The sequence below is a fragment of the Anolis sagrei genome, chromosome 8, assembly GCF_037176765.1.
Source record: "Anolis sagrei isolate rAnoSag1 chromosome 8, rAnoSag1.mat, whole genome shotgun sequence".
In the NCBI taxonomy this organism is placed as follows: Eukaryota; Metazoa; Chordata; class Lepidosauria; order Squamata; family Dactyloidae; genus Anolis; species Anolis sagrei.
Genome location: NC_090028.1, coordinates 10,169,206 through 10,188,125, shown reverse-complemented (window position 1 = coordinate 10,188,125; position 18,920 = coordinate 10,169,206). Strand labels below are relative to the sequence as shown.

At 43.8% G+C, this 18,920-nt stretch overlaps 1 protein-coding gene across 5 annotated transcripts in view; it reads left to right on the top strand.

Annotated features, from left to right (window-relative positions):
- The window catches only part of CMIP (c-Maf inducing protein), a 193,531-nt gene that overhangs the window by 155,303 nt on the left and 19,308 nt on the right, over positions 1-18,920 (top strand). For all 5 annotated transcript variants that reach the window (XM_060788425.2, XM_060788426.2, XM_060788428.2 and 2 more), the window contains 9 exons: positions 332-373; positions 4,071-4,133; positions 4,553-4,633; positions 5,130-5,233; positions 6,357-6,461; positions 8,365-8,718; positions 14,333-14,398; positions 16,932-16,958; positions 18,432-18,480. In XM_060788425.2, the coding sequence (XP_060644408.2) occupies positions 332-373; positions 4,071-4,133; positions 4,553-4,633; positions 5,130-5,233; positions 6,357-6,461; positions 8,365-8,718; positions 14,333-14,398; positions 16,932-16,958; positions 18,432-18,480 (891 nt within the window). The remainder of the gene's footprint in view (positions 1-331; positions 374-4,070; positions 4,134-4,552; positions 4,634-5,129; positions 5,234-6,356; positions 6,462-8,364; positions 8,719-14,332; positions 14,399-16,931; positions 16,959-18,431; positions 18,481-18,920) is intronic.

Genomic DNA, 18,920 nt, shown 5'->3' with positions numbered 1-18,920 from the left:
GCCCCGCCACCATCTCCTCAAGGGACTCAGAGCAGCTTACATGAGGCCAAGCCCAACAACACATCGATAAAACAACAAACAATAGTAAAAACAACAAGCAATAAGCAAAATAAACAATACAATTAGTATAATTGTAGGCAGGGAGTTATAGGCCCCCCTTATATAGTGCAACAATGCAAAGCAATGAACTCTGGGAAATAACTTTGAATGAACTTGTCTTCTAACCCCCTGCCATATTGAACAAGGAGTTGACTGTAAATGGACATTTGATGCCATTGAGATTTTTTTAAAAAACAAGATCTGATTTTTCCATATGTTTTTCCTTTTTCAGAATGCAAGCCTCACCCCACAAGAACATGAAAATATTATTGTGGTAAGTATGGAACAACATCTCTTTCCTGACAACTTTGTTGAAGTTTACTTTGCCTGGTTTTCTTTTCTTTTCTTATTTATTTAATTTTCATGTCTTGCCTCTTCTGCTCATTTCTACTTCACGGTGGTCACCTTAACATTTGCTCTTTTGACTTATGTGGATTTGAATGTACATGGATTCAAGCCTTCTGTCTCTACATCTTCCAGTGCGACTCTATGGTCAACGTCTTTCAGCCATACTGGAAGATGTAGAGCAGTGTTTCTCAAACTCTGCTCCTCTGGGTGTTCTGGACTTCAGGTACCAGAAATCCCAGCTAGTTTACCAGCTGTTAGGAATTGTGGGAGATGAAGTCCAAAACACCTAGAGGAGCAGAGTTTGAGAAACACTGACTTAGAGGTTTCTCGAGAGACAGCATCTCTTTAGAAAACTTCAGGTTCTCCTGTGCGATTACTTGGTCAGCTTCCAGCTGATTGTTGCTGTTGTGTATCTCTTAAGTTATTTCTGACTTATGGCCACCCTAAAGTAAAGCTATCACAAATGATCATTGTTGCATCTCAGCAAGGGTTCATCTTGCTCAAGCACTCACCGGGAAGCCCAAAGTAGAAATAAACAGTTTATTGAAAAAGCACACACATTAAAGAGTAAAAAAAAATCCTAATAGGTAAATTTAAAGGAGTCTCACAAACCAGAGATAAACCTTCAATGCAAAGATTAAAGCATGAACATAAATCCAAGGAGTACGGTAAAATCATGAGCTTGACTAATCCAAGGATGAGGAATAAAACATCCACTTAAGTGATCCAAGAATCAAAGAACAATTCATGAGCTTGAGTTCAAGGTAAAATCCCCAAGACTCAAAGCAAAACTTGACCAGGACATGACTTGAAGTGGGAATCAAGGCAAGAGTTCCTTGCTCTATCTGATAAGTTGCTTGATCTGAAAAGCAAAAGCCATTCTTTCCCTAATTAAGAACAGCAAAGCATGAAAGCATTCCTTCAGTAGTCCCTCTCATTCTCACTTTTCCATGACCTGGCTTACACCTGGAATTCTTCCCCCGAAGCAGTATCCTTGATTCTCTATTTAAGCTCCCTTACTGCCTGTCAAAACACAAAATTTGCAGACTTGATATTCTATTAAATGTCCTTTGACCAGTAGCTGGCCACTTGGAGTGCCTCTGGTGTTGCCGCAAGAAGGTCCTCCATTGTGCATGTAGCGGGGCTCAGGGTGCATTGCAGCAGGTGGTCTCTTCTCCACACTCGCATGTCGTGGATTCCACTTTGTGACCCCATTTCTTAAGGTTGGCTCTGCATCTCGTGGTATATACATAACAAATAACTAGTGGAGACTTGAAGAATGTTGCTATTTCCAACACAGAAGACCAAGGTTTGAGTTCATAGAAACCCACAGGGTGACCTTGGGCAAGTCTTTTTTTCCCTCAGTTTCAGAGGAAGGCGGTGGTGAACCTCTTTTGAAATCTGGCCATGATTGGGTCACCTAACGGTCATAATGAGTCAGAAACATGTGGAAGGCACACAATAACAGTGTGTTACTAGAGAGCCAGTAGTGTTTTGAATTTGGGCTGTTGTGTGATGTATTTCAACATTTCTGAAGCTTGGCAGAAGGACAAATCTGAGGTTTGTCGAAGGCTTTCATGGCTGGAATCACTGGGTTGTTGTAGGATTTTTGGGCTGTATGGCCATATTCTAGAAGCATTCTTTCCTGACGTTTCGTCTGCAACTATGGCAAGCATCCTCAGAGGTTGGGAGGTCTGTTAGAATCTAGGAAAATTGTGAGGTCTGTTGGAAATTAGGAAAATAAACCCAATTTTCCTAGTTTCAAACAGACCTCACAACCTCTGAGGATGCCTGCCATAGATGCAGGCGAAACGTCAAGAGAGAATGCTTCTGGAATATGGCCATGCAGCCTGGAAAACCTACAGCAACCCAACAATACTGGTGTTAGTTACCTTTAATCCAAATTGCTCCAGTTGTTGTGTTTGAAAAGAGTTCTGCTTTGCAAATCCAATACCAGGAATCCCATCGCTGAGCTCGAGGACAGAGAAGCCCCAGGGCCTTCCTTGTATACTGAGATTTTTTTTGTTCTAGCAACACTTTCCAATTTACAATGAAGGCCTCGGTGACATAATTTCATTACAACCGCCGCAGTGGTTATAATTCCTAATACATTTTACCCCCCATAACCATGTTGGGTTGCCTAGAGATGGACAGAAAAAGGGTGGAGCAAGTGGTCAGAAAAGCGAGGGATTCGTTTTGGGGGAAAAGGAGGAAAGCTCTGGTGTTTCCATCAGTGAGAATTGGAATGAGTCGTAATTTTTGTTGCAACCGGCAACACCAAACATCCCTTACAATTACATTTTATCGAATGACTAGACCACGAGGCATTTTCAAAGATTTGCCTAGATGCAGCCAACATTAAGAAAAGAGTGGGGAGTACCGTGTACTCTTCCACTTTACGACAATATGCTCACTTGGTATGAACTCTGGCTCATCATGAAATGTTGTGTGACGATGACTGATGGGATCAAATAATGTCATTTCCACTGAAAGCATGCGTTTCTTGCAGTCAAGACAGTTATGGGAACCCTGTTGGCCAGTGGTTCCCAACCTTCCCAATGCCTCGACCCCTTAACCCAGTTCCTCATGTTGTGGTGACCCCCAACCATTACATTATTTTCGTTGCTACTTCATAACTGTCATTTTGCTACTGTTATGAATCGTAATGTAAATATCTGATATACAGGATTTTCATTCACTGTACCAAATTTGGCACAAACACCCGATATGCCCAAATTTGAATACTGGTGGGGGGTTTTTTGGGGGAGGGGGCAGTTGATTTTGTCATTTGGGAGTTGTAGTTGCTGGGATTTATAGTTCACCTACAATCAAAGAGCATTCTGACGATGGAATTGAACCAAACTTGGCACACAGAACTCCCATGACCAACCGAAAATACTGGAAGGGTGTGGTTAGCATTGACCTTGAGTTTAGAAGTTGTAGTTCACCTACATCCAGAGAGCACTGCAGATTCAAACAATGATAGATGTGGACCAAACTTGGCATGAATACTCAATATGCCCAACTTTGAACACTGGTGGAGTTTGTGGAAAACAGACCTTGACATTTGAGAGTTGCTGGGATTTATAGTTCACCTACAATCAAAGAGCATTCTTAACCCCACCAATGATAGAATTAGGCCAAACTTCCCACACAGGACTCCCATGACCAACATAAAATACTGTGTTTTCTGATGGTCTTTGGCACCCCCCTCCCTTTCCAGGGGCTCCGACCCCCAAGTAGAGAAACGCTGTTGTTAACACATGCATGTTTAGCTTGAAATATATTGTTTTATTGCATATTTTTGTGCTGTGCGTGATACTTGCAAACCATGGAAGTCGGATGTGTCAGCCTTGAAGCAGGAATTCTAGTATCTAGTCCCATCCGGGCATCCCTGGCAAACCCAGCCGGCGTCTACGAACAATGTTGGCTCTTCAGCTTAGAAATGGAGATTAGCACCATCACCTAGAGTCGGACACAACTAGGCTTAATGTCAAGGGAAAACTTTTGACCTGGAATATCTAGAATGAGATTTGGTTTAAATACGGCATAATCGTGATGTTTTATTATTATTCTCGTTAACAGCCAAAAGTCAACTATAAATCTTTTTCTTTCTATTTTAGGCACTTGCGCCTTTGCTGGAAAACAACCACCCACCTCCTGACTTGTGCGAATTTTTTTGCAAGGTATTTCTGGCTATTTCATGTTGTTGTTGCTTTGGTGAACTCCAGAGCTCATAAAATGTTGTTTACATTTGGCATATCTGGGCTGTAGAAGTCCAGCCGGTTCTCCAGTTGACAGAAGGAATGGTGCAGTCAATGCCACGTAGAATTATAGAATAATAGAGTTGGAACAGCCAGTAGGCTTTTAGGCATTGTGGGAGTTGAAGGCCAAAACACCTGGAGGGCCGAAGTTTGCCCATGCCTGGTTCGAACTATGGCATCCCTCCCAAGTGCCACTGAGGATGCATGGGAGATGCCACCTCTGTGATGAAGTCAGGGGAGATATCTGTCACCCTCCTGAAATACTCTAGTTATCCTCCAACTCTGATAAGCAGGAAATCTATGTCTCCCCTTCGTTTGATCTATGTGGTTTCTTCCTGCAGCACTGCAGAGAACGTCCCCGGTCCATGGTGGTCATAGAAGTATTCACTCCGGTTGTACAAAGAATCCTCAAACACAATATGGTGAGTCAAAATATTATCGTCCTTGCCCTTAATCTCTGTAGCAGTGCCATTTTGCGTTATCTGTTATTCCCATGTGATATTTAGGAGAGGGCTAGGAGCGAGGACAGAGAGTTGCTGTGAGTTTGTGGGCTGTGTTCCAGAAGCATTCTCTCCTGACGTTTCACCCACATCTATGGCAGGCATCCTCAGAGGTTGAGGGATCTGTTGGAAATCTGTACGGTTTTATGCATTTATGTCCTGCATTTCTCCCTAAAGTGAGAGCAAAGCACAGGCATGGGCAAACTTTGGCCCTCCAGGTGTTTTGGACTTCAACTCCCACCATTCCTAACAGCCTACCGGCTGTTACGAATGGTAGGAGTTGGAGTCCAAAACACCTGGAGGGCCAAAGTTTGCCCATGCCCAAGCTAACATGTCAGTGTCCTGTGTCAGTCTCTCCCTGGAGTTTGACATCCATCTTTCCATATTTTTTATTTCTCGTCTCTTCTGTTTTCGATAGGATTTTGGGAAGTGCCCTCGGTTGCGGCTCTTTACTCAGGAGTACATTTTGGCTTTGAACGAACTGAATGCTGGCATGGAAGTGGTGAAGAAGTTCATTCACAGGTTGGTGCTTCTCTGGCCCTGATGTATGCCCTTCTTTGGGGATGTTTACCTTTTGATTCCCTTTTCTCCATCAGCCACTTTTTAATTACCGGACATTAAAGTAGTGAGTAGCTTTTCCAATCTCCTTGCATTTTATTGTGAAAGAAAGAAAATATTGGACAACGGTGTCCTGCTAGACAGCCCTTTCCCTTTGCCCTTTGACTTGTCCTTGTAGACCAGTGGTTCTCAACCTTCCTAATGACCCAACCCCTTAATACAGTTCCTCGTGTTGTGGTGACCTCCAGCCATAACATTACTTTCGTTGCTCCTTCAGAACTGTCCTTTTACTACTGTTATGAATAGTAATGTAAATATCTGATATGCAGAATGTATTTTCATTCATTGGACCAAATTTGGCGCAAACCCCCAATACGCCCAAATTTGAATACTGGTGGGGTTGGGAAGGGATGGATTTTGTCATTTGGGAGTTGTAGTTGCTGGGATTTATAGTTCACCTACAATCAAAGAGCATTCTGACCTCCACCAACAATAGAATTGAACCAAACCTGGAACACAGAACTCCCATGACCAACAGAAAATACTTGAAGGGTTTGGTGGGCATTGACCTTGAATTTGGAAGTTGCAGTTCACCTACATTCAGAGAGCACTGTGGTCTCAAATAATGATGGATCTGGACCAAAATTGGCACGATGCCCAATATGCACAAGTGTGAACCTTGGTGGAGTTTGAGGAAAACAGTCCCTCACATTTGGGAGTTGTAGTTTCTGGGATTTATAGTTCGTCTACAACCAAAGAGCATTCTGAACCCCACCAACAATAGAATTGGGTCAAACTTCCCACACAGGATTCCCATGGCCAACAGAAAACACTGTGGTTTCTGATGATATTCTTATGGTCTCTGACACCCCTCGTGACCCCCTCAGGGGTTCTGACCCCCAGGTTGAGAAATGCTGCTATAGACCAACCTTACCCAACTTGGAAGCCTCTAGCTGTACCGGGCGGCAATTCCCATCACCCTGGCCAAGAGGAAAGCTGCCATAGACTTTGTCTGCGTTTTCTTTGCTGCAACAGTGTTGCCTTGTGTTTGTCCCCTCATCCATTGACGGTTTTGATGTCGTTCCAGCATGCACGGCCCGACCGGACAGTGCCCCCATCCCAGAGTCCTTCCGAATCTCGTCGCAGTCTGTTTAGCAGCCATTTATTCTTGCTACGAAGAGTTCATCAACAGGTCAGTTATTGTTCCTCTGAACTGGTAGCCCTTTCTTTCCCTTTGGATTCTTTTTTTCACTTTTGCTTCTGATTCCCAACAGTATATCAAATGCAAAAGGTACTTTATGTGGCTCAGCTTCCACCTTAGAGTATAGATGACTGATACTGGGCGGATGCTGGGGAAAGTGCAGCAAGGTCTTAGATAGATGTTAGAGTTCTCGATTATTAAGAAATGCAGTTATTTCTTATTATTGTAAGTAAACCTTTTGTGATTTTTTAAAGATGTTGCACTCCAGAGCAGGAAAAGCCCTCTGACTTTAAACACCACACTGTTAAGTAAGAAAACAATCCTTTTATTGAAGATAATTAAAAAGCAGTAAAGTAAAAAGCATTTTAAAGAAATAGGTTAGTCCAATTAGGTAAGAAGATAAGCAGGAACAAAGTAGTCCAGGGAAAATAGTCCAGCGAAGTCCATGTAAATAAAGTCAAAACTTCTCTAATAAAATCCAAGAAACCAGGAAACATGAAACCAAGGCATGAATATAAAATCATAGAATCCAAGAATCAAAACCATGAAACAAAAGGCACTTAAACATGAATCTTCCAAGCAAGGCTTCCATGAAATAAGGATGAGAATTTGTCTTGATTCCAAACGATGCTTCATTTGACTATATATCCTGTACTTGGGACTTTTATCTGCTTGTTAGCTATATTCCAAACACTCAGAAATTGGTTGCGCTTTACTTTAGAATCTCTTATCTTTTTCTCTCGGAGCCTGACAGAACACCGAAGCCACTGTTCGGCTCTCCTGTTTTGACTAATCTCCTCCCGTCTATCTATTTGCTCATTAATTTCTGCACCTGGTGCCGAGCTGTTTTCAAGCTCCAAATCATGGGAACTCTCTGGTAGCAGAATAAAGTAGCAGTTAATATATGATAATAATCTACAAAACCAATAACAAATAAGAATACAGAAATCCAGAACTGAACAGAAGACCCCAACTTAGAACCAAAAAGTAAACATGAATGGATTACTACCAAAGATAATTCTAAAATTCAGCTGTGAGACTGATTCCTTGCAGGCCCCATTTGGCCAATGCGTCTGAGCTTTCTTCGTGCCAATTCTATCCCTTCCTGAGACTGCCTGCCCAGAAAAGCGTGTTGCTTACACGTGTCCAGGGTAAATAACTGGACTATAAATTTCATTTCCTGTATGTCATTTACAAGGCCAAGCTGTATCCTTTTGCCTTCTGGCCCATAATACAAATTCCATTAGGAGATCTTTGTTTTCCTTAGGTATAAACAGGCAAACATAGTGGCTAGAGACCAAAATCCAAGATTCTGTTGCAACACATAGAATCCTAGAGACCTCATGGGCCATCCAGCCCAACCCCATTCTGCCAAGTAGCAGGGAAATTACATTCAAAGCACATCCAGCCTCTGCTTAAAAACCTCCAAAGTAGGAGCCTCCACCACACTCCGGGGCAGAGAGTTCCACTGCTGAATGGCTCTCACAGTCAGGAAGTTCTTCCTAATGTTCTTCCTGTAGTTTGAAGGCATTGTTCCATTGCATCCTAGTCTCCAAAGCAGCGGAAAACAAGCTTGCTCCCTCCTCCCTATGACTTCCTCTCACATACTTATACATGGCTATCATGTCCCCTCTCAGCCTTCTCTTCTTCTGGCTAAACATGTCCAGCTCTTTAAGCCATTCCTCATAGGGCTTATTCTCCAGACCCTTGATCATTTGAGTTGCCCTCCTCTGGACACATTCCAGCTTGTCAACATCTCCCTTCAATTGTATTTCCCGGAATTGGACAAAGTATTCCAGAATTGGGATTGGTCCCTAGTACTGTTGTTCTACCATTGCTTCTCCTCCTGTTTTTGCTGCTATTATTTTGATTCTCCTTGTTGTCCAAAATGCAGCCGGGACAATTCTCCGAGCCTGAAAGAAATTCGGAATGGTTGCCAGCAGCCTTGTGACCGCAAGCCGAACCTGCCCCTCCGCCTCCTCCACACGAGCCCTGACCTGGTGTCCCAAGAGGCCACGCTGAACGAGTCTCGCCTCAAGTCGGTCATTGTCACGTCGAACGAGATCCACGTGGAGGTTGAGCGCAACAACACGGCCAACCAGAAGATGACGGCCAACGTGGGCAATGACAGCGAGCCCAACCTGATCGACTGCTTGATGGTCAGCCCCACCTGCAGCACCATGACCATCGAGCTCAGTGCCCAGGCCGATCGCATCCTTGCCTGCTATGTGGAAATACTCAAGATGCTGTGAGTAGCTGGTTTCCATGCCTTTCATAGTGCGGTGGTGATTGAGATGGCTTTCAGCCAGGCTTCTCCTCTCCAACATCTGTAGACATCTCAGGAGATGTGGAAATAGCAGAGCAATAAATCAAGCAGGGCTGTTAATGTCTGCGAGAGGCATCCGGCCAGACTGTGGAGCTCCAAAAATAGCATCCAACTGATGAAAATGGCTAGTTTTTATTTGTACGTTGACCCTTGAACATAGTTTACGAGATGTTGCCTGGAGCTCTGGGCTGTTCCTTGGTCACCAGAGGCCTCTCTGCTTCTTCCATTTGAGGATTAACTAGCAAGTTATTGTCGAAGGCTTTCATGGCCAGAATCACTGGGTTGTTGTAGGTTTTTTCGGGCTATATGGCCATGTTCTAGAGGCATTCTCTCCTGACGTTTCGCCTGCATCTATGGCAAGCATCCTCAGAGGTAGTGAGGTCTGTTGGAACTAGGAAAAAGAGTTTATATATCTGTGGAATGACCAGGGTGTGACAAGGAACTCTTGTCTGTTGGAGCTAGGTGTGAATGTTTCAACTGACCACCTTGATTAGCATTTGATGGCCTGGCAATGCCTGGGGCAATCTTTTGTTGAGAGGTGATTAGCTCCAACAGACAAGAGTTCCTTGTCCCACCCTGGTCAATCCACAGATATATAAACCCCTTTTCCTAGTTCCAACACACCTCATGCTTGCCATAGATGCAGGCGAAACATTAGGAGAGAATGCCTCTAGAACATGGCCATATAGCCCGAAAAAAACCTACAACAACCCAACTAGCAAGTTTCTTTCATGAAGGTCCCAACTCAGAAGCGGATGGCAAAATAAATGGAAATTGTGAGGCTTAATGTTTGGATCACAAAAGCCATTAATGCAAAAATTTCAGGTTACAGCAACAACAATAATAATTTATTTATATTCCACTCTATCTCCCCAATAAAGTTGCTAATTTTGCACAATTTCTCCAAGCTCCACTTGTTGGTCTTATATGGATTGGGTTGTTGTAGGTTTTTTCGGGCTATATGGCCAGAGGCAGGCCCGTAGCCAGGATTTCGATTCGGGGGGGGGGGGGGGGCTGAGTCTGAGTGAAAGAGGGTCTACCCTAGCCAACCTTTTGTATCGTTACACCAATACCCCCATGCATATGGGATATATTGAGTATGGTGATCAGATCATGATATCAATAAACATAACAGTTTAAATAATGCACCAGTAAGGCCTTTTCGCAGACCACCATGAGAATTCCCGGGGGGGGGGGGGGGGCTGAAGCCCCTTGAGGCCCCCCCCCCCCCCCCCGGCTACATGCCTGGCCAGAGGTCCTCACAACCTTTGAGGATGCTTGCCATAGATGCAGGCGAAACATCAGGAGAGAATGCCTCTAGAACATGGCCATATAGCCTGAAAAAACCTACAACCCAGTGATTCTGGCCATGAAAGCCTTCGACAATACTTATATGGATTATTAGCTCAGTTCAACCCACTCCAATAACACATGTGGGAGAGGGAAGTTAGCTTAGTGTCAGCACAATTTTGCATGTACACGTTCACATGTTCAGGTTGGCAGTTTGAATCCATGAGATGGGGTGAGGTCCTGTCTGTCAGCTCCATTTCCTGCCAACCTAGCAGTTCAAAAACATGCAAACGTGAGTAGATAAATAGGTACTGCTTCATAAGGAAAAGGCAAAGAGTCACTCCAAGCAATCTTGCCGGCCACCCAACCAGGAGGTGACAATGCAGGCTCCTTGGCTTGAAAATGGAGAAAGCACCTCCCCAGAGCCAGAGATGAGAACCGCCTCCAGAAGCTGGAAATGAAAGGAGAAGCCTCTGCCTGTGTTTGTGTTTGTCTGTCTTATATGACTAGAAAGGCAATGAATGCTTACCTATGCATGTAAATGCTGTATTCCGCTCTGAGTCCCCTAAGAAGAAGGGTGGAATAAGAGTAAAATTTATTATTATTATTATCATTATTATTATTATTATTTGAAACACAACAAGATGAGTCCACAGCAGACACTCTGCTGGCTGTTGAATTGGATCACACGTCGGACCCTTCCCAAGTGTCTAGGACTGTGTGATGTATTGGCGAATAATGCGTGCACATCCCAGTAAGGTGGCCTTCTGCAGCTGGCAGATGGTAATTTTGTCAACGCCGATTGTGTTTAAGTGCAGGCCAAGGTCTTTAGGCACTGCACCCAGTGTGCCGATCACCACTGGGACCACCTTTACTGGTTTGTGCCAGAGTCTTTGCAGTTCGATCTTTAAATCCTCATATCATCGTTGTTGTTGTTGTTGTTGTTGTTATTATTATTGACTTGTACAAAAGGGGCCTCTGCTTGCCCATCCCTACCTTACACCGGGTTGCAGCACCTGGCAAAAGACTGAAAGTAGGACTGCTTTTCAGTCTACTCTCTGATTCAGTTAAGAAATGGGACATGCATATACATAACCTGTTTTCTCAGTTTTTTCACTGAAATCAACTACTAAAGCTAGCCTAGTGATCTCATCATAGGCTTCTCTCCTTACTAATCTTCCTGAAGTTTGAGGTCAGTTGGTGAAGCCCTGCTTCTTGCTTTAATCTCTTTTGGCTTTCACGCAGAGACAAAAGCAGGGTCTTTTTATTGGTAGCTCCGAAAGGCCCCCCAATCGGCTGCTCATTTATTTTCCTCTTCGATGCTTCATTCACAAATGAATAGAAACCTTTCTTTCTTGTTCAACCTTTCAAAAGGAGCCATGGCCAACATTTCTTGTTTTTTTGGGTTTCTTTCACCCTTGTTTATATTGATTTTGTTCAGTATTTGTTGTTGCTGCTGCTGTTGGTTTTAATGCTGATTGTTACAAATTGGTTCTTACGTAAGTGTTTAATTGGGTTCTGCTTTGGGGAGGAATAATGGCCCAAAGCAATAGAAAACAAATGGGTCAATTAGGGAACCAAAAAGCTTGCTATAGTATCACCGCTGCCAGCTGATTTCTTCTGTAGCGAAGGAGAGCAAAGCCCCACTTCCAGCTCCTAGGCCGCCCATGCATTCTTCCATAAGCCTGCCCCATACCCCAGATACCCCCAGTGCGCTCTCTGGTGCTGTGTTTATCAGGTTGCCCCGCTGCTGATAACGGTGTTGCAATAGCTCCAGTTCTACGTGATCATCCAGGCAGCTTTTTTTGCTTTGTACTGAAAGATGACACTGGAAAGGCCACCAATAGTCCCCAAGAGCAAAGGCAAGAGTGGGTCCAGAGAAACTGAAAAGGAATCTGCTTTTGGCTCAGGTGGACTGTATTTCCACATTTCAAGCAGAGAAGGAGGGTGGTATGCATGCAGCTCTTTGGGGAGTCTTTGCACAGGTTTAGCAATGTGTCGCCATGCCACTCACAAGCTTTCCATAAACCATAGATGTTCTGTTGCCACTGGGCCTGTAATTGGTTGGCTTTAAAAATAGGATGTGTAACCTTTGCCCAGCGGGAAGCCAGGGGCCTAAGGAGAAGTTCTCAGAGGTTTCCACTACAAAGAATCTTCAGATGGCTTGAGAAGGACAACAAAGTCTTTTATAAATGAACAATCAAACAGAAACTTCTCTTTAGCAAAGTAAAGCAAATAATTCCAACCTTCTAGGGAACTGGTGAATTCCTAAACTTGCCCACGAAGGACAGGCAACTATCTTCAGTAACTTCTTCTTTAAAAGAAAACCCCCTTTTTAACTTCTCCCAGGCTGATTGAAATCCAACCCTCACTGGTCTAGGCTCCGCTACTGGGCCGAACTGCTTCTTGGACCACGAGTGGACCTACCAGCAAGGCAGTGGAAATTCTCCAGCTGGAGTTCTTTAGTCTTTAGGGCTGTTTCCTGGAAATTCCCAAAACTGAGTGAATGCTTCCCTGGAGTTCCTTAGGAGTCTCTTAAAGCTGTTCTCCCCTGGATTGCTTTCCCTTCTGTTTCTCTTGGGATTCCTGTAACCCTGGAAATTCTTAAAGCTTGAAGCCTTTGTACAGGGGAAATTACACACATCCTATACGAAAGTTAACCTGGCTGAGACTGACTAACAAAATGGCTCACTTCCCTTCCAAAGCCCAAAAAGGGGGTGGGACTGGGGAACCTAATGATAATTGACAGGTGACTTGCCCTGTAACTACAAACTTTAACAGGAAGCCACCCTTCTGCAAAATCCCAAGCCTTGGGCTGCAAACAAACACTTGATGCAGAGCAAATAAAGTGGGAACTTCTGGTACAGCTGTACCTGCACAATAGATATACCTACTTACTTAAGCAATCCCTCGTAGTCCGAGGATGATGGTCCTCCAAGTCTAGTGTCTTGGCAGTGGGTCCATAGGTGGCCATGGAGCCCTATTCTTGATCCTCATCTTCTGCAGTGAGAACATTGATTTCCAGGTGGAAGGCAGTCCTAGTCCTCTTGGCTTGTTTCTCCCTCCGTTCGTGCCTCTTCAAATTCTGCATCACTGCTGGTCACAGCTGACCTCCAGTTAGAGCGCTCAAGGGCCAGGGCTTCCCAGTTCTCGGGGTCTATTGCCACAGTTTTTAAGGTTGGCTTTAAGTACATCTTTAAATCTCTTTTCCTCTCCACCAACATTATGCTTCCTGTTCTTGAGTTGGGAGTATAGTAACTTCTTTGGGCAACGGTGATCAGGCATTCGGTCAACGTGGCCAGTTGATGCTGTAGGAGCATAACTTCAGTGCTGGTAGTCTTTGCTTCTTCCAGCACGCTGACATTTGTCTGCCTGTCTTCCCAAGAGAATTGCAGGATTTTTTGGAGGCAACGATGATGGAATCATTCCAGGAGTTGACTGTAACAGTCCATGTTTCGCAGGTGTTTCAAACCACAGATATGATTGCTCATGCACAAGCCATGCACAAGTGTGGTTCATTTTAAAGGGAACTCTTTGCTTAGTTGCTCTAAGCAACTGAAATGGACATAGAATCATAGAATCGAAGAGTTGGAAGAGACCTCATGGGCCATCCAGTCCAACCCCCTGCCAAGAAGCAGGAATATTGCATTCAAATCACCCTTGACAGATGGCCATCCAGCCTCTGTTTAAAAGCTTAAAAGAAGGAGCCTCCACCACACTCCGGGGCAGAGAGTTCCACTGCTGAACGGCTCTCACAGTCAGGAAGTTCTTCCTCATGGGGCATTAGAGTTGGAGAGGTGCTTGGGTAATCTGTTTTCTGCTCCTGGTTGATGCCTTCTCCTATATAAATGGTGAACTGAGAGGTTCCTGTTCTGGGGTATTGTGAATATTCTTGCATTTACCTTCCAAATACTTCTATACTTAGGTTTAGGCCAGGATTATCTTTTTGTCCATCACTCTCAAAGCTTGGGCATATACCAGTTTTGGAACACACATGTACTGCCTGCTGCTGGGATGGCCAGCATGAGGTCCTCCAGAGGGACTGGGAAATTAGAAAACAAATACCTAACAGATAGATGCAGAAAGATAACGGTCAAAGTGGTGGTGTTTGGGAAGGAGATGTCCGACTGGAATAAGAAATTTCTTCCACAAAGTGGTGAATTCCTATCTTGGTGGATTATTCTTGGTTTCTCAAGAAGCGAGTTGTCGATGGTGCGTAAGCTATAACAAAACTTTTTCATTACAGGTCAGACTATGATGACTGGAGACCAGCGCTCGCCAGTTTGCTCCAACCCATCCCATTCCCGAAAGAGTAAGTTCGTATCAACTAGCTTCTTTTTCAGCTAAATATATGTAAGTGTATGCGTTGGAGAGGGATCTGTTTCTTCCTCTTGCAAAATTTTAGACAAATGTCCCCTAGATCTTGCGATGGTGAGAACATTGGCCAGGACGTGTTGCGCAAAGCATGTTTTAGCCAATGCCCATGCAAAAGACACACAAACAAGAGGAAAAAGGAACAGAAAAAACTTTATTCTTATCAGCAGAGGCATAAACTTGCAGCGTTGCATACAAAATCAAACAGTGCAACAAACTTACATAGTCCTTGTAAGTAACACAGAATAAGGCTTCTTCATCTTCATTCAACTGAGAAAGCAAAACATAAACCTTGAGTAAATAGCTATTCCACCATAGCAAAAAACATCGCTGTTAGACACAACAGCATTCTCCTCAGGGTAGCGTATTGCTTCTCCAAACTGTATTCTAAAATCCATACAGTTATACCCCACCAGGTGTGGCCCAAACATGCTAGCTGACATACATTACCAGCTGCACATAATAATTAACATCATAAGGTTTTTCTTTAACACACATTTGATGCAGCTATGACTTACTGTGATAGAACGGTCCAAAGAAATCTCATAGACTTGCTGGAGCTCAGGGCATGGATTTTTCTTTCAAAATCCAAAGGGAAAAATAGGCAAACACAGTTTGAGACAGCCAAGGCAGAAGTGAGAAATGTGTGGCTCTCCAGGTGCTGCTGGACTGCATCTCCCATCCTTCCTTCCTTGGGTTTGCTGGCTCAGACAGTCTAGTTCCCTGGCTGTAAGGTGGCACTTTGGCTGGGGCACTTATTGGTCATAGCACCCTATTCAAACGCACCTTCAGACATCAACTGTCCGGTACAGCAGCAAATCAAATATGATCTAAGATGTCTCTGTATTGTTTCTGCCACATATTTCTGCCTCCGTTTGCGGGGTGCTTAATTTGCATGGAGACAGCACCAAGAGACAGTTGGTGAAGGCCAGGACTGAATAATAATAATAATAATAATTATTATTATTATTATAAATATTATTATTATTCTGACACAAAAACACAGTATGTCACAGCAAACGAGATCTATATGCTGGATTTCGTATCACAAAACCACAAGTCGAACACCATATCCGGCCCTCGGGCCTTAGTTTGAGGACCCCTGCGTTAGAAGAACAACAAAAGCATTCCTTGTTCTGTAGGCGGTGTTTGAGTGCAGCTCAAACACCTCCCTCTGAAACCCATTAATGACACCAGTGTTTATGAAAAGCAGGTCTCAGGAGCGAACATTACCAGCCTATAATTGTCCTATTTGCCGTCTTATTGTGTCCCCAGTGGCTTGGAGCCGGAGAACGCTACTCTTTCAAGAAGGCTGAGGGTGTACCAGCTGTCGTTTTACCTGATGGCAAATAGGCCTTTTTTTTCTAGTGGAAGACCCTGGAATGGGATTGGAGATCGGTGTCATGAAGCAAGGCACTCTGTGAGAGTGACCATTAATTGCTTGACTGTCACGCTAATTAGATGTGTCCGTTCCTTAATTGCAGGGCAATTAATGAACACACTTGGGACTTGGGCAGAGCAGAAAATGGTGTTTACAATGTGCAATTTGTGCCACCATCTCTGAAAAGTTTCCATCAGCTTCTTTGACGACAGCATTTCCCTACAGATCAGTTTCAGCTTTGTCTTATATACATAGGTAAAGGTAAAAGTTTTCCCCTGACATTAAGTCCAGTCGTGTCTGATTCTGGGGGTGTGGTGCTCATCTCCATTTCTAAGCTGAAGAGCTGGCATTGTCCGTAGACACCTTCAAGGTCATGTGGCTGGCATGACCGCATGGAGTGCTGTTACCTGCCTGCTTTTGCATATTTTTGAACTGCTAGGTTGGCAGGAGCTGGGGCTAACGACAGGGGAGGCTCTGTTCTCGGTCCCACCGCCATCGCAGTCACATTTGGTGGGGATGAGAGACAGGGCCTTCTCTGTGGTGGCCCCTCGGCTGTGGAACCCCCTCCCCTATGAGGTTAGATCTGCCTCCTCCCTTCTGACCTTCCAGAAGAAGCTTAAATCCTGGTTATGGGATCAGGCGTTCACAGAATAGTTTGTTTACTGAGAAAGACAAGATTTATTGGCTCCGGATTTGGACTGCATTGGATGACGATTTTAATTCTTATTATTTTTATCTGGCAAGCAGGTTCTTAATGCATATTTAGAATTATTTTAATTTTGTGGATGTTGCCTGTTTTGGAAGCTGAGTCCCTCTGTGGAAGTCGAGGACAGGATATAAATGTTTTAAATAACTACATTTTTATAAAAACTCTCAAATAGATGCAATAAAGATGGGCCAATACCCGGATGAACTGAACTTTACAAGATTTGCAGATCCTCCATGCATTATTGTTTACACCATTCCTGTACTGCAGATCATATCGTTTCTCAATGCTTCTTGAACTCATGTACTCATGCTTAGTTTGGGAAAAAGCTGTTCATGGAAAAAGGAGGGGAAATCACTTATCATTTCATTTGTTTTATTTCAGGGCTCTTGCACATGAGAAGTTCACAAAGTAAGTACCCATTTACTTAAAATTGTCCCCTGTGTTTGGTTCAGACAGAGAGATTTTCTAACTTAGCCCTTTAGTTGAAGCTCCCAAATAGTCAACACCTCATCCTCAAATCTGAAGTAACATATTCCCGGCAGAAGTTTGTATAATGTTCTGAAGAGGTTATAAGAGAAATGGTACATCTTTGATTTCGGCGATGACAAGGGAAGCATTTGCACAGTTAAAACTTGTGAGCCAGTTGCACCCTTACATTGGGAAGTCTGACTTGGCCACAGTAGTCCACGCTCTGGTTAGATCCCGTATAGACTACTACAATGCGCTCTACATGGGGTTGCCTTTGAAGACTGTCTGGAAGCTTCAAATGGTCCTACGAACGGCAGCCAGATTGCTAACAGGAGCGGTGCTCAGGGAGTGTACAACTCCTCTGTTGCGCCAGCTCCATTGTCTGTCAGTTTGCTACCAGGCTCAATTCAATGTGCTGGCTTTAGCCTATCAAGCCCTAATCCAGTGATTCTCAACCTGTGGGTCTCCAGGTGTTTCAGCCTACAACTCCCAGAAATCTCAGCCAATTTACCAGCTGTTAGGATTCTGGGAGTTGAAGGCCAAAACATCTGGGGACCCACAGGTTGAGAACCACTGCCCTAAACGGTTCTGACCCAACTTACATGTCCGAACACATCTCCCCTCATGAACCATCTAGGACCTTAAGATCATCTGGGGAGGCCCTGCTCTCATTACCACCTTTGTCACTAGTATGTTTGGCGGAGACGAGAGACAGGGCCTTCTCGGTGGTGGCCCCTCGGCTATGGAGCACCCTCCCTATTGATATTAGATTCGCCACCTCCCTTTTAACAATCCAGAAAAAAGTCAAGATGTGGCTTTTTGGACAAGTGTTTGCAAATGCATAGTAACTGACATAGGAAAATAGAACGATTAGACAATGAGACCAGACAACGTTTTTAACAAGGAGACACTATGAATTTATAATTTATTGATTTGTTTAGTTTTTATTATTATATGTTATGTTTCTGATTGTATTTCTGATATTGTAAGCATTGGATTTTACCCTTTTAACCACCTTGAGTCGCCTACGGGCTGAGAAAGGCGGTATACAAATACAATAAATAAACAAACAAACAAACAATTAGTTCTGGAAATGAGTCATGGAGGGATGGAAACTGTTAAGGCTTGAAGGCAGAACAACTGCTGGAATGTGCAAGATGGATTGCCTCCGCTGTAAAGCCCCTTCCCATCCCCTAAGCACCATCTTGGCAACACGCAAGATCTCACCACTCCTTCCTGTGAAATGTTTTCTCCACTTGTTTCCTTGTAACCCCTCCAGAAGAGCAATATCAATCACTGAAAGTGCACCTACACTGAAATGTGACAGCTGTGTAAATTTGGGAAGCAAGTGGGACAGACAGTCATCTTTCTGCTTTTTTGTTTTGTTTTGTTTTATCCGTTTGCTCTTTCCAGGGAACTGAAGTACGTCATTCAAAGATTCGCAGAAGATCCAAGGCAAGAAGTGAGTCTCTTTACAGTGTAACAATGAAAGGTGCAAGCACGTTTTGGCTTTTATGTCCCTTTGGGTTCCCAAGCACACTCCACTTCTTTATATTAGTTACTTGATTCTTGCAGCCTTGGTTATGGTGACATGACACTGCCTTATCTTTAATGATTTTGAAGGAAATGAGGTACTTGCCTTATTCTAAGTCAGACGCTCATTCATTCTATCCCAGTGTTGCCAATGGCTCTCCAGTATCTCAGATGGGATTCTTTCCTAGCCCTCCTTGGAGATCTCTGGTATTATCTGGTAGTCTCCCATCCAGGTACTAGCCAGGTCTGATCCAGCTTGGCTTCTGAACTCAGACAAAGTTATATATGCTCAAGATTTTTTGTGTGTGACAGTGATAAAGCACATCAAAATAGTGAATAAAACAATCTATATAAATAAAAATGTAATGT